At 44.7% G+C, this 16,299-nt stretch overlaps 1 protein-coding gene across 3 annotated transcripts in view; it reads left to right on the top strand.

The window, feature by feature from the left end:
* LOC141200706 (zinc finger E-box-binding homeobox protein zag-1-like) overlaps positions 1-16,299 on the top strand; it is a 188,756-nt gene that overhangs the window by 117,648 nt on the left and 54,809 nt on the right. The window contains exon 2 of one of the 3 annotated variants that reach the window (XM_073663321.1): positions 14,214-14,363. In XM_073663321.1, the coding sequence (XP_073519422.1) occupies positions 14,214-14,363 (150 nt within the window). Of the gene's footprint in view, positions 1-14,187; positions 14,364-16,299 lie in introns of all 3 variants that reach the window. The other 2 variants (XM_073663319.1, XM_073663320.1) reach the window with 2 other exon arrangements.

Raw genomic sequence — 16,299 nt, 5'->3', positions numbered from 1 at the left:
TGCTTCCTCACAGCTCCCAAATCTCCAGCTGCCCGTCTGAGTATGAGGTAGAACAGATGGTTGAGTCTGCAGAGCTGTTTACTCATACTATAGCCTGGGAATCAGAGGTCGACTCCAGCGCTTCTGTGAATCCAGACGAGGAAATGATCTGCACTGATGCCCAGAATCTTTATGAGTCGGATCCAGGACCAGACGCAGAAGGTTCTGACCATAATGTAGACCCTCATTCCCAAACTGTAACTCCTGTTGGTGGAGACAATGAGGAAGACGATGATGAGACTCAAATACCTGATTGGAGCGACAACTTTAGTTTTTTGTCAGGGCAGGAACAGGTTGGCTCTGAGGACGACGGGTGTGATAACGCACAGGGTGATGATGATGAGGTTGGAGATCCCACTTACTGTCAACCCACAGTCAGCCAAGAGATGAGGTCAGCAGAGGAGGTGGAGGAAGATGCTAGTGACGACGAGGTCAGGTTGCGCCTTCCTGGACAGAGACGTAGTACTGGAAGCACGTCAACAACTGCATCCTCAAACACAACTCTGCCTCTCACCACAAGTCGTGGTGGCTCTTCAGGTCGCATGGGTGCTAAGCCTTGCATAGCCTGGGCATTTTTTCAGATCGATAAAGATGACCCAACTCGTGTTATCTGTAACATTTGTCAGCAAAAGCTAAGTAGAGGCCAAAAAATACATAGTTTGAGTACTTCATGCATGAACCAGCACATGGACATGAAGCATAAGTTGCAGTGGGAAGCTCAGTGTGCTACAATGCGGCCTAGCCGGCCGGGCCAACCACCGTCTGCCATATCTTGTGCATCCGTGGCCTCTTCATCCTCTGTGACTGGGGGGACAGCAGTCACACCTGTTTTGGGGCGCAGACCTGCCACCTCTTTACCCGCAACAGCCAGCGTGATTGGCAGGTCATCATTTTCTTTGGAGGTGGTAACACCAGCTGGTGTTGAGCGCTGTCCGACATCGATAGCACCACCTTTGGATCAAGGCAACCTAACATGTCCGCCTGCATCTTCCTCCCAGACCGACAGTTTGCCGGGGACACCCTTATCAACCCCGTCTAAGCACAATAGCCAGCCCTCGGTCCCTCAGATGTGGACAAGTAAAAGACCATTTCCTCCTAGCCATGAGAAAGCTAAGAGGTTGAGTTTCACCATCTGCAAGCTCTTGGCTACAGAAATGCTGCCTTTCCGCCTGGTGGACACAGAGGATTTTCGAGACCTTATGTCTGTCGCAGTGCCCCAGTACCAGATGCCCAGTCGGCACTACTTCTCAAAGAAAGGTGTGCCTGCGCTCCACCAGCATGTCGCACACAACATCACCGCTTCTTTGAGAAACTCTGTGTGTGACAGGGTGCATTTCACCACAGACACTTGGACGAGTAGGCATGGACAGGGGCGTTACATGACTGGGCACTGGGTAACTATGGTGACAGCAGGACAAGGGGCTGCTGTCCAAGTCTTGCCATCCCCACGAGTTGTGCGTCAATCCTCTTTATGTCAAAGTTCCTCCACTGCTTCTGCCTCCTCAACCTCCTCTCGGTCTTCCACCTGCACCCAAAGCCTGTCTGGTAATGCCACAAGCTTTCTAACTGCGCAGAAGGGATCCTGCACACCTCCTTACTATGCTGGCAGTAGGGCTCAACGTCATCAGGCGGTTTTTACTTTGAAATGTCTGGGAAATGTGAGTCACACAGCTGAGGAGTTGTGGTCAGCTCTGGAGAACCAATTTCATGAATGGTTGTGTCCACTGGACCTGAAACCAGGGAAGGCCGTGTGCGACAATGCTGCAAACCTGGGTGCGGCCCTTCGCCGGGGCAATATCACACACGTGCCTTGTATGGCTCACGTGTTGAACCTGGTTGTCCAGCAATTTTTAGCCCACTATCCCAGACTAGATGGCCTTCTGCAGAGGGCACGGTCGCTGTGTGCTCACTTCCGCCGTTCGCATCCCGCAGCTCAGCGACTTACATCTCTACAGAAGTCGTTGGGCCTGCCACTTCACCGGCTAAAATGCGATGTGCCTACCCGGTGGAATTCAACTCTGCACATGTTGCAGCGACTGTGGCAGCACCGACAAGCCCTGGTGCAATACGTTCTGACGTATAGCCTGGGCCAACGAGATCCAGAGGTGGGGCAAATCATGCTGGAGGAGTGGTCTCAGATCAGGGACCTATGCACCCTTCTGCACAGTTTTGATATGGCGACGAAGATGTTTAGTGCTGACGATGCCATTATCAGCATGACTATTCCGGTGATTTACATGCTGGAGCACATGTTAAACAGAATTCGGAGTCAGGTGGTGGCACAAGAGGAGGTGGAGGAAGTAGAGGAGGAGGAGTTGTATGCGGAAGGGCTAACATCTGCAAGGTCCAGACGGTCGGCAGCACCAAGGCGGCAGGCATGTGAGGGTGGGGGAGATGGTTTTACCAGGGCGCATGGTAGCAGCCAAACTAGTGAGGAAGGTGCAGGAGCCCAGGAAGAAGTGGAGGACGAACTGATGGAAGACTCATCAGATGAGGGAGACCTTGATCACATTTCTGTTGTGCGAGGTTGGGGGGAGAGGACAGAGGAAGGAAGCATGATTGTTACCTCGCCACCAACACAACAGGGACTTGGTGCTCCTGGATGCGCAACACACATGAGTGCCTTCTTGCTGCACTACCTGCAACATGACCCTCGAATTGTGAGAATTAGAAATAATCCTGACTACTGTGTTGCCACACTGTTAGATCCCCGGTACAAAAGTAAATTTGCAGTAATTATTCCTGCCATAGAAAGGGATGCACGCATGCAGGAGTATCAGCAGAGACTGTTGCAGAATCTTACATGTGCTTTTCCACAAAACACCAGTGGTGCACGTAGTGAATCTCACAGTTCCAACTTGCCAACCGTGGGACCGTCAAGTGTTCAGCACTCAAACCGTAACAGAACCACAGTATCTGCTGGTAACATCAATTTTGCGGAATCATTTCACCACTTTTTTAGCCCATCCTTTGCAAGGCCACAGGAGACAAGAAGTCTGACACATAGTCAACGCCTAGAGACGATGGTACAGGAGTATCTCCAAGTAAACATTGAAGCCATGACTGTGTCACTGGACCCTTGCTCTTTTTGGGCTTCCAATCTGGATAAATGGCCAGACCTAGCCACTTACGCCTTGGAGATCTTGTCATGCCCCGCAGCCAGCGTTCTGTCTGAACGTGTGTTCAGCGCTGCTGGTGGTGTGCTGACAGATAAGCGCACGCGGCTCTCCACTGATAATGTAGACAGACTCACGTTCATAAAGATGAACAAATCATGGATCCGAAATGACTTTTCTACCCCTGTGTCATCCTGGGGAGAGTAAAAGCTTGATGACTGGTTAAAATCACCCTACCAACCGTTTTAAGCTTTCAAATTACTAATCATGTTTATCTGTATCTTGGCTGGAAAATAATTTGGGCTTTGTAGCAGTGTGCAGCACTGATTCTATTAGGCCATCTATAATAAGCTCCACCAGATTTAAAATTACTAATCATGTTTATCTGTATCTTGACTGGAAAATAATTTGGGCTTTGTAGCAGCGTGCAGCACTGATCCTATTAGGCCATCTATACTAAGCTCCACCAGATTTAAAATTAATAATAATTTTTAGCTGCATCTAGCCCGGAAAATAATTTTGGGGCTCCGAGATGCGCAAGACACATAAGTGCCTTCTTGCTGCACTACCTGCAACATGACCCTCATATTGTCAGAATTCGAAGTAATCATGACTACTGGGTTGCCACACTCTTAGATCCCCCAAACTTTTCGATCAACCTTTTCATTTTAATAAAGACCAAAAAATGGTCATTTTTGAAATTATAAGCATTAGCAGGTTATTAGAAACTGAAATCAAACAGTTTTCAACTCAAAACTTTATTCTAGGTGATGTTACATTTTCACATAGGACCCCTTGTTCGAAAGGAGCTTCTGAACTCTCTCGTCCATTGAATTTGTCAGGTTTTGGATGGTTTCTGCTTCAATTGTTTTGCATGAGGACAGAATACCCTCCCAGAGCTGTTGCTTAGATGTGAACTGCCTCCCGCCATCATAGACACTCCTTTTGATGATGCTCCAGAGGTTCTGAATGGGGTAGAGGTCAGGGGAGCATGGGGGTCACACCATAAGTTTGTCCCCTTTTATGCCCATATCAGCCAGAGATGCAGATGTTTTATGTGCAGCATGAGATGGTGCATTATCATGCAAAAAAATGATCTTGCTGTGAAATACACGGTTCTTCTTCTTGAACCATGGCAAGAAGTGCTGTTTGAGAAAATCCACATACATTATGGAGTTCATCTTTAGCGCCTTCAGGGATCCTAAAGGGGCCGACAATCTCTCTCCCCATGATTCCAGCCCAAAACATTACTCCACCTCCTCCTTGTTGGCGCTGTAGCCGTGTTTGCGTGGGGTGTCCATCAACCAGCCATCCTCCACTCCATCCATCTGGACCATCGAGCGCTGCACGGCACTCATCCGTGAACAAAACAGTTTTGAAATCAGTCTTCATGTAATGTTTGGCCCACTGGAGCCGTTTCTCCTTGTGTGAAGTGGATAGAGGAGGTCGACAGGATGGCGTATGCACAGCTGCAAACCTCTGAAGGACCCTGCATCTTGTTGTTCGGGGGACGTTGGAGGCACCAGCAGCTTCAAAAACTTGTCTGCTGCTATGACAAGGCTTTTTTGCCGCTGCTCTTTTAACCTGACGTAATTGCCTGTAGGAAAGAGTCCTCAATTTGCCCTTATCAGCACGCACACGTGTGTACTGTGAATCAGCTACATACTTCTTGATTGCCAAGACACTTCATCCTGATCATCGCACAATATTGATTGTAGTCATGCCTTGATCTAAACACTCCTCAATTTGTTGCTTCTCAGCAGCTGACACATCCTTTTTCTTTCCCATTTTGGCAGAAAATGTAGGCTGCTTAATAATGTGAGACAGCCTTCTTAAGTAGTTTTGCCTTTCATTGGACACACCTGCCAAACTAATTAGCACAGGTGTCTGCAATTGCTTACAGTGATATAAAGAGCCCTGACACACATCACCATCAATGAGTTTAACTGACAAACAAACAAATTCTTCCCTTATCACTCCTAAACACTTTTTGCATAATAATTTGGAACACAGTGTACATGTGCTTTTCCACAAAACACCAGTGGTTCACGTAGTGAATCTTACAGTTCTAACTTGCCAACCGTGGTCTGTATGGAGTTGTTCAATAAAGGGCCCAAAATTAAGATAACATAGATGGGAGAGGTCTCTATGAATAGGAATTCCTAAGTATTTGATACCCTGTGAGGGCCAGGCAAAGGGAAAGTTGGACTGGATGGAATCCTATATGGATTTGGGGAGGGAGACATCGAGGGCCTCAGACTTCGCTGCATTGATTTTAAAATTTGACCATGTAACAAAGTGATCTATTTCAGCCATAACAGCATGGATGGATATATGTGATTGAGTGATATATACTAGGACATCATCAGCAAATAGAGAGCACTTGTACTCGGTGCCTCCCACCTCAATCCACCTAATATTGGGGTTATGGGGAATTGATGAGAGCAGGTGCTCCGTCACTAGGATGTATAAGAGAGGGGACAGAGGACATCCCTGCCTTGTCCCATTGGTGATTGTGAAAGGTGATGAAAATGTTCTGATGCACCCCCTGGGCCTTGGGACACCCGGAGCCGGACCCTTTTTGGTGGATGCTGGTGGTTGTAGTCTTCGTGGCGGCGACCCGGTTCCGTGGCTCAGGGTGGTCAAACCAGTGGCGGAACTATTTATGTGGTTTTGATGTTTAAATGTCCGACTACGCCACCCGTGGATTGCGGTCAGAGTGAACCGCCGCTGCAGGGCAGACCGCTGAGGCTGGTGTTGTGGGTGCAGCAGAGCGTAGCATAACTCCCCACGGGAGGAGTATAGCCTCAGGGCAGTGTATGCGGAGGATGGGGGTGATGGTGCAGGGCAGCAGCAGTAACGACACGGAGTCAGTGATGCAGTCCAGGGCCTTTACTCACAGTTCTTATTATCCAGACCACGTCTGCAGGTAACGGCTGCCCACGTCGTACTGTGCTCACCAGGTGAGGGGCTCAGACAACTCCCAGATAACTTTGGAGCGCTTCACAGGACCCCCTTTGTGTGTCCTTTGTCTGGCCTTTCTTACCAACCCTTCTGTCCGGCTGCCTCGGGCCTCCTCTTGGTAAACTTGGCGCCAGTTTCCCTGACCCTATGTGGTGCCTTCCTAGCGGGTGTAGCGAGGGGCTGCGCCACATAAAATGTCACAGCCTCCGGTTTCTAGCTGAGGGTCGTTTCCTGCCTCCACTAGTTTCGGGGACCGGTCTCCCCCTTTGGCCTGACCCCTCAACGCAGGTGGATTCGGGCGTGCGGTGGCGACTCGCCCGTCCGCACCGCTGGTATCCCTTCATTCCTCGTTCCTGGAGCCTTCTCCGCTCCTCTTCCTTCCTTCTCCCTCTTCCAGGCCTGGGCCTCTGTTACTAGGCCCGCCTCCGGAGCAGAGCTCATGCAGAGCCCCTGCTCCCTGCCACTTCTGCTCAGACTTCTCTGCACTGAACTAAGATGGTGCCCACCTTTTATACTCCCTTCTCAATGCACCCAGGAACTGCTTCCTCCCTGCTCCTGCACTACAGGGTTCCCCTTCCTCAGTGTTCCCTCCCCCCACTCCAGCCAGGGACAGGGACTGTCGTGCCCATCTCAGAGGCATATTGGTCGCCCTGCCCCACGGCAATGTGGTGTAATGCATGCAGGTGTCGGGTCCTGATCCACACTCCATCCTTACCTGAGAGTGAGATATCACACCTCTGGGTGAGGTGCAATACCTCTGTAGCAACCGAGCCCTCAGGGTGCTACAGTTCCATTTATCTTCAGCCTAGGTGACGTATTGTGATACAGGGCCGTGATTTTGGCTATAAAAGGGTCCCCTAGACCCCTACCCCAAGCTTTTTAAGAGAATCATATATGGCGTGCCAGGAGACTCTATGGAATGCTTTCTCAGCATCCAACGAGAGTATCTAATTACAAATTTTTAACTGCATCTAGCCCAGGAAATACTTTGTGCCTAGTAGCAGTGTCTGCTAGTCAGCGGATTATCCCGGCTGTTAAGCAAGCTACACCACCTGTAGTTTGGACACTTAATTTTTTCAAAGGAAATGCTTCGGGACCACGGGATACTCAGTGAAGAGCATCAGGAGGCACCGCAAGGCATAGGGGCTGGGACTGGCAGTAGGATGCCTTGCGGTGGACAGCCGAGCTCGATCCTTATAAAACCTTTTTAACTGCAGCAGCTTTAGTGGACGCTACTGGAGCTGGAATTACGCGGCTGCTGGCATGAGACTTGCCCTCCAATAGATCGTTGTAAATGGATTTAAAGTGTATTCATTCAAATTAGAGAGACAATTTAAATTAAAAAGCTTAGAGCTGCCTCCACCACAGGGGGGCTCGCTCGACCCACCAGCGGACAGGCACCAGTATTGGGAGAGGGGGGCTGGCTGTCAGGGTTCACCACGGCTCTGGCACAAACCCGGCGACACGGAGGTGGCACGGGCAGGAGCGGACTGAACGTGTCGGCTTCTCACTTTTTGGATTTTAGAAGGGCATGACATGCCTATATCTGTGTCTCCCCCTCCTTTTACTCCTCCACCTCTTTTCTTTCCGCATGACTATATGTACTTGTCACTTTTCCATGTGTTAGTTGTGTCTTCTGAGCAGTTTGTCAGCTTTTGGACACCTTTGAAGGTGTTTTCTATGTGTTTCTATGTGTTTTTGTTTGCCTGCCATTGGTTTTAACGGTGTTCGAAGGTGTTCGACGAACAGTTCGACGAACAGTTCGGCTAACACACGGGTGTTCGACGAACCGAACCGAACTCAAACACTACGGGGGTGGCTCAACACTACTCAAAACTACTCTTGAATAATGTGGAGGGGCCCCATCTTGTTGGAAATAATGGTCATTTGAATTAGGCTGTTGCTGTAACTGGGGAACAACTTGATTCATTAGAATTTCGAGATACCTATCTCCTGTGACTGTTTCATCAAAAAATATTGGTCCTAAAACACTAAAACTTGAAATACCAGCCCAAACATTGACACCAGGCTCATTTAGTTGTTGCTCTAATGTTAAATGCATGTTCTCACTATACCAGTAAATACAATTATGTCTGTTAATATGGCCGGATAATTTGAAAGAAGCTTCATCACTCCACATAATGTTATCTAAAATTACTGGATTTTCTTCAATTTCGTTAAGCATAATGTCACTAAATTTCAGCCGCCTGTCTGGATCATCCTCCAATAAACCATGAATTAGACGTGGACGATAAGTTTTCCACCCAATAGATTTCAGGATTCGCATGATAGAAGCTCGTGAAATTCCCAATTCCAAAGAGGCTCTTCTGGTGGACTTTTTTGGACTCTGAACAAATGTTTCAGCAACAAGTTGTTTATTATCTTCTGTACAGACTGTTTTGGGTCGACCAGTTTTTGGAGCATTAAGGATTGAGCCAGTGGCATTGAATTTGTCACGAATGCGGTAAATGGTTTGTCTCTTTGGGCCTTGAGTACCAAATGTTTCAACCCAATTTGCTCTAACGGTTTCAGCATTTTGAGATTTCCAATACTCTGTTAAAATCCATTTTCTTTGATCCGTATTTAAATTATTTGCCATTATGTGTTATCTGAATTATCTGAAAAGAAAACAGATTTGGGGGAGATCTATCTGTAAAAACTAGATCTGTGAAACTGGCTCAGTTGCCCTTAGCAACCAATCAGATTCCACCTTTCATTTTCCAAAGAGTCTGTGAGGAATGAGAAGTGGAATCTGATTGTTTGATAAATCTCCCCCTTCATAACCTTATTACACTTTCTGTCCACCTACTTCTTGGACAACCCTGTATATACACCCCAACGCTGGACATTGGACCATCCCTGAAGAAGCTGCATGCATGCTGGGTTGGGGCTCCACATCAGGAGTATTAAAGTATGTAATAAACTTAATGCATCTTTAGACTTTCTAGTCTAACATAACCCCTTCACCCCCGGCCATTTTCCGTTTTTACGCTTTAGTTTTTTGCTCCACTTCTTTCCAAAGCCATCATTTTTTATTTTTCTGTCAATATGGCCATGCGAGGGCTTATTTTTTGCGGGACAAATTGAAATTTTAAAAGACATCATTGGTTTAACCATATCGTGTACTGGAAAATAGGAAAGAAATCTCAAGTGCAGTAAAATTGCAAAAAAAAGTGCAGTTCCACAGTTGTTTTTTTTTACCATGTTCATTAAATGCTAAAACTGACCTGCAATTTTGATTCTCCAGGTCATTACGAGTTTGTCGATACCAAACATGTATAGGTTCTTTTTTATTTAAGTGGTGAAAAAAAATCCAAAGTTTGTTAAAAAAAAAAAAAAGTTGCCATCTTCCGAGATCCGTAGCTGCTCCTTTTTTTGGGATCAGGGGCCGGGTGAGGGCTTATTTTTTGCGCGCCAAGCTGACATTTTTATTGATACCATTTTGGGGTAGATATGATGTTTTAACGGCCCATTATTGCATTTTATTGCAATATTGCGGCAACCAAAAAAAGTAAGTCTGGCGTTTTGATTTTTTATCTCATTACCTCGTTCACTTATCGGAATAATTATTTTTATATGTAGGTAGATCAGGCAATTCTGAACACGGCGATACCAAATATGTGTATATTTGTTTGTTTTTTTATTGTTTTATTTTGAATGGGGCAAAAGGGGGGTGATTTAAACTTTTATTTATTTTTTACTATTTTGGACGGGACTTATGACATCCTTCAGCCGCAGCCATGTTAAATGCCGCTGTCATAGATTTAACATGTTAACAGCCGCTGGTGGATAGCGATTCCACTCGCAGATAGTAGGGGCATATGACAGCTGATTAGATCAGCTGTCATGTCCCCGGAAATGTGTGGGCTCAGCCCTGGAGCCGGCACCAAAGGGAGAGACCCGACATGTGCCGTACATGTATGGCACATGTCGGAAAGGGGTTAATGGTACATGTCATCTAGCTTGAGCCACTGTGATAAATTAGATGCATTTTAAGAATTTTTAAAAAAAAATCTTTTAAAGATTAGATGGTTTTATTAAAATCTGATTTGACCCATTATAGGTGCATCTTTGCTAGCAACATGAGAAATGCCTCCTATTCAGGCACGGTTAAACATTTTGTTGAACAACATGAGGCTAATGTTAATTTTTTTAGTTTGCTATAGAAAGGGTTAATAGATCACACATGGGGGGCAATTAGCGGAGACGTCTGTTGGTGAGAGATGCTTATTGGAATCTAGAGCTTGATTCAACACAGCTAAACGGCATGAATTTTAAACATGATTAATCTTTCATTTAATAACGTATGTGAACATTAACATGTAACAGCCTCCAATTAAAAAGAGGGTCTGTGTATCTTACATTTAGGCCGAGGTCCCACTAGCGTATGGCATCCGATGCAAGAGCATCAGATGCGATCTGCTAATGAAACTCGGCTCCTGCTCTGCAGCGAGCGGGAGCAGAGTGTCAGTGCTCCATGCTGCGATCTTCTTGCACAGAGAGGATCTCAGCACAGCTGCGGAGGAGATGGAGAAAGTAATTTCTCCATCTCCTCTACAGCTGGCATCGACGGGAATCGCACTGCACTCAGGTGATATCCGAGTGCAGTGCAATGTTTCACACGCACCCATAGGCTTATATGGGTGCGGGCGATCTGAATCCAGCATGCAATTGCAGCATGCTGCGATTTTTTTCTAGCCCGATCGCAATTTGACCGGAGCTGGAAAAAAAGCCACTGTGCACACCATCATAGGATTAAATTGGTCTGAATGCAATCCGATTTTTTAACAGATTGCATTCGTCCGATTTAATAGGAAGTGAGAGCGAGCCCTTACACTGTGACTAAGGGCGATACAGCCCCTGGAAATGCAACAGTCGATTTTACTATGTAAACCCTCCTGTATTCACAAACATTTTTATGGATTTGTACCAATAAAAAAGAATATACTGTATTTTTCAGACTATAAGACACACCGGACCATAGGACGCACCTAAGTTTTAGAGGAGGAAAATATAAAAAAAAATTAAGAAAAAAATGTTGTCATGATGCACTGTTAAGGGGGAGGGGGTCTGCTGCTGACACTGTTATAGGGGTAATGTCCCCCAATTCTGTTAATATCCCCCATCCTGGTATATATGGCCCCCTCCTTCCTGTTATACGTGGCCCCATCCCCATCCTGGTATGAATGGCACCCCAATTCCCCATCCTGGTATGCATGGCACCCCAATCCCCCATCCTGGTATGCATGGCTGCCCCTGATCCCCATCCTGGTATGCCAGGCACCCCTCATGCTGGTATGCAGGCTCGGAGGATGTTCATTCAGTTGTTTAAAGTTATTTAAAAAAGCAGATCACAGACACGGCACAGAACTAAAGTCATTTCAAATGGCAACTTTAGGGCTTTAAGAAACACTAAAAGAAATCAAGATTAAAAATGTGGTACTCAGTAAGGGTAATTTTTTTCAGACCAAGCAAAGGAAAAAAGTTATGGAATCACTCAATTCTGAGGAAAAAATTATGGAATCATGAAAAACAAACACACAAAAGAACACTCCAATACATCACTAGTATTTTGTTGCACCACCTCTGGCTTTAATAACAGCTTGCAGTCTCTGAGGCATGGACTTCCATCATCATTGTGATTGTTCATGCAAATTGTCACATCCAAGTCTGAACATACTACTGTTACTTCTTCCCTGGTCGCTAGGTGGTGCAGCACTAATACTGTGATTACTGCTGGAGGACTGCAGTCTGTAGTTGTTTAGCTTTAAGATTGTTGAGACTAGTTGTCGCTCTCTTGCCCACCTGTGTTTTCCTGCAGTGAGCTGGTAATTAGTTCTCTGCTGGGAGCCATGGACAGCCTTTCTATATAAACCCCAGCAGACAGTCTCTGGCTGCCAGCTATATAGCTCAAATAAACCTGTTCACAGCTCTCTTCCTTTGCTCCTGTTATGCCACTTTGTTAATCCTGTTTTCTGATCTAAAATTGTATTTTGACCACCCCTTGCTTTACAATTTTGTCCCTGTTGCTGCCAGCTTGCTTCACCTGCCAGCAGCTTACTACAACAATTTTATTTCTTGGCTCCAGCTCAGGGGCCAATGTGTGAATTCAGATCCCTGTAGAGGGATTAAAGAGTGAAGGCTAAGTTAAGCCCTTGGATCGGATAAATGGAGTGGCTAGCGCTAAGCTTGTCTGTGGAAATCCTACTAACAACTGCCAGCTTTCACGAACAGTGCAAACATGACACAAATGATGCTCACATCCATATTCCTAATTGAACTAGGCAACTTTACCAACATTTGTGCATGTCAATTATGTTTTCATTTTTAGCAAATCATTTATTGTGAGCTTCCAATTGAACCATAAACATATCATTGCCATATGAACAAATTAAAAGAAATCTGTCATCATGTTTTTGCTATCCCATGTGAGAGCAAGATGATCTAGGAGCTGAGAACCTGATTCTAGCAGTGTGACACTTACTGGGCGCCTTATTGTTATTTTGATAAGATAAGTAGAGAGGAGAATATACCAACTCACCCTTCGATGCTGCATGTCTTGCAGAGAAGCTTGTGATCCACGCTACCGCAGGGCGTCAGTCAATGTAGGAAAAGAAAGGATTGGATCCAGCTCCCAATTCATATTTCCACGGTGTATTAAAACCAATAGTCCTTTATTATAAACATTTTAAAAAAGGGGAAATGTGACAAACTTGATGACAGGTGGTGGGGAAACGTCTACCAAGAGGTGGTGGGGGACGGAGGCAGAAAAAATGTAAATGCAACCAGATGCGTTTTGAATGCCGAGCATTCTTAGGCTTTGGTATCTGAGTTTCGAAAGCGTTTCAGATACCAAAGCCTAAAAACGCTCTGGTTGCGTTTTAATTTTTTCACCTTTTTTTAAATATTTTTAATAAAGGACTATTGGTTTTAATACATTGTGGAAATATGAATTGGGAGCTGGATCCAATCCTTTCTTTTTCCTATTTTGATAAGATCCCTATTTTATCTGCTGCAGATCTACCAGTTCCCTGAATAGTGAGCTTTGTATAATTCCGGATTGGGGGGCTGAATTTTACTACCTGATTCTTATCTCAGTTGACTGCTGATGGAAGACATTACACAGCAGTACTAAGCAGTATAGCTGTGAATCCAGCAATAGAGTGAGATAAAACTTTTACTAGAATGCAGAAGCATGGCCTGTGTTACTCTTTCACTCTGCTTCTCACACTGCTCTTTCCGTCCTCTCCCCCCTTGATAGGCCTATATGGGCATTGGGCAACTGTAATTTGATCCTTCTGTTGAGCTGGCAGTCCAGTCTCTAGTAGGACAGATTTTAGTTGTTTTACAAAGTCAATGATGATTTCATGAGAAGTGGCTTTTAAGTGGAGAAAGTAGCATATTTCTCTAAGATATATTACAAATATTCTTATATTTGGTTGTACTATTGATTTATGCAAAGTTTGTTAAAGCGACAATGACCACTTAAAGGGATTAAAGGGAGTCTGTCAGCAGGTTTTTGCTATATAATCTGTGGACAGCACAGATTTCAAGGTTGTGTCACTAATCAGGCTGTGTGCTATTGTTTACTTACAATGAAGGTTTTATCACCTAGTGATTATCATTGCCTGGACTACAGGGGTTGGAGTCATGTTAGTCTGACTCCACCCCCTCCTTTAATAAGCAGCTCACTCTTAAAAGATAATGTAAATACAGAGCCTGGTTTGGGACGAGTTAGTTTCCTCAGTTTTGCAGCATTGCTAAATCTAAGAACTCTGATTGTGTCACAACGGCTGCACCCAGTAAACTAAGTGATACATAGTTGGATTCAGGGTCTCTTTGCCTACATCATGCTGCTATGAGATTAAATAACTGTTTAGAATTTATAACCCATGCCACAAAATGGCAGTAGATTTTTTACAAAGACTATTATAACTGTGTTTCATTTTTGGTTTAGATGCACTGTAGATATAATAAAAAATAAAAAAAACATTTGTTACGTAAGTGTACCTATTCTTCAATATAGCATTTTACAGTAATGATTAATATCATATGAATTTTTTTTCAGATTTTTTTTCTACTTGTTTTTAGCAGGGGACAGTCATGAGCAACCCCACGCAGAGATTGAAATTTCCTCCCAAATAGAAAGAGATGAAGAAGAAAGAAAATCAATGACTCCTCCTGCCTTATCCTTACCAACAACACTGAAAATTGAAACCAATGAATGTGTAGCATCTGCAGAGAGTAAGTCAGTGCTTATGTATCGTCTTAGGCCAGGGGTGCACAACATTTTTTGGTCCAAGTGCCACATTGCCCTACTGAACCAATCCCGAGGTCCGCAAAAAATCTGAAAGGATTACTTACATGAATACATCACCAGAATCACCATCACTTAATAGTTTACCAGAACCAAGTTTTGAGTATTTGAGGATGATTTGGAGAGTTTCTAATCAAAAAACCATGCTAACGTAAACTGAGTTTTGGGGGCTGAAACTCGCCAAATCCTACTCATAATCTCAAATCTTTAAATTATGAGGATTTTTAAGTTGTAAAATAGCCATGGAGCACGTTATGGATTACTACATGTGTATAAAATCAGAACCACTGTCAGCACATGAGTGTGGCTCCAGAACCACCATTAGTACATGAATGCAGCAGCAGAACCACCATCAGTACATGAATACAGCGCCAGAAAATACCGTCAGTACTAGTGATGAGCGAGCATGTTCGCTACTGCTCGGTGCTCGCCGAGTATTTCCGGGGTTGCTCGGCGGGAGCTCGGGTCTCCTCCCTGCATGTTTGGCGTTCTTTAGAGCGCCAGCGAACATGCAGGAATTGCCTGCCACTCACTGTAATGCCGTAGCCATGTGGATTGTGGCATTACAGTGATTGGCTGGCCACACAGCATCATCAGGTCTATATCGTCACAGTCACTCCGGAATCAGACAGTGTAGGGAGAGCTGCTGCTGAGCTAGGGAGAGATTTGCTTGTTTCTAGTTAGTGTAGATGTACCAAACTATATTAGAGACACATATCCATCTCAACAAAGAGCCCTTCTGAAGATTAATCCATCTGCAGAAATAGGCAGGCAGTGTATATGGCAGGCAGGCAGTGTATATAGCAGACTGCAGTGCGTATAGCACAAGAGGCTCCATTCCAGGCCCAGGTCTCAGGGGCCAGGAATAATTTTTTTGGAATCTTAATCCTCATTATTTGCTTGAAAAGCAATCCAGAGAACACAGTTTTTCTGCACCATTTGCTTGTTGGCACTGCAGAATACAGCCAGGTCCTTTCCATATTATGAAATGCAGCTATTTAAAACTGTGTTTTCTCCGTCACACGGATCACATATACGTTTTCAGAAAATACTGCATTTCTGGCCTCCATTAAAAATTTGTTTCAATGTGTCAGTGAAGCAATTGACACAAGATTGCTGTTCAAAATAGTTACCTACAAGCCAGGTATTTAAAACTGTGTTTTCTCCGCCACACGGATCACATATACGTTTTCAGAAAATACTGCCATTTCTGGCCTCCATTAAAAATTTGTTTCAGTGTGTCAGTGAAGCAATTGACACCAGATTGTTGTTCAAAATAGTTACCTACAGGCCAGATATTTAAAACTGTGTTTTCTCCATCACCCGGATCACATAAACATTTTCAGGAAATACTGCCATTTCTGACCTTCATTAAAAATTTGTTTCAGTGTGTCAGTGAAGCAATTGACACCAGATTGCTGTTCAAAATAGTTACCTACAGGCCAGGTATTTAAAACCGTGTTTTCTCCGTCACACGGATCACATATACGTTTTCAGAAAATACTGCCATTTCTGACCTTCATTAAAAATTTGTTGCAGTGTGTCAGTGAAGCAATTGACACCAGATTGCTGTTCAAAATAGTTACATACAGACCAAGTATTTAAAATTGTGTTTTCTCCGTCACACGGATCACATATATGTTTTCAGAAAATACTGCCATTTCTGCCCTTCATTAAAAATTTGTTGCAGTGTGTCAGTGAAGCAATTGACACAAGATTGCTGTTCAAAATAGTTACCTACAGGCCAGGTATTTAGAACTGTGTTTTCTCCATCACCCGCATCACATATACGTTTTCAGGAAATACTGCCATTTCTGACCTTCATTAAAAATTTGTTTTGAGTGTGTCAGTGAAGCAATTGAC

Source organism: Phyllobates terribilis, unplaced genomic scaffold, assembly GCF_046119375.1.
Source record: "Phyllobates terribilis strain yellow unplaced genomic scaffold, ASM4611937v1 Scaffold_2__4_contigs__length_985480577, whole genome shotgun sequence".
In the NCBI taxonomy this organism is placed as follows: Eukaryota; Metazoa; Chordata; class Amphibia; order Anura; family Dendrobatidae; genus Phyllobates; species Phyllobates terribilis.
Note: the sequence above shows the minus strand (reverse complement) of the source record. Positions and strands in the feature narration are given on the sequence as shown.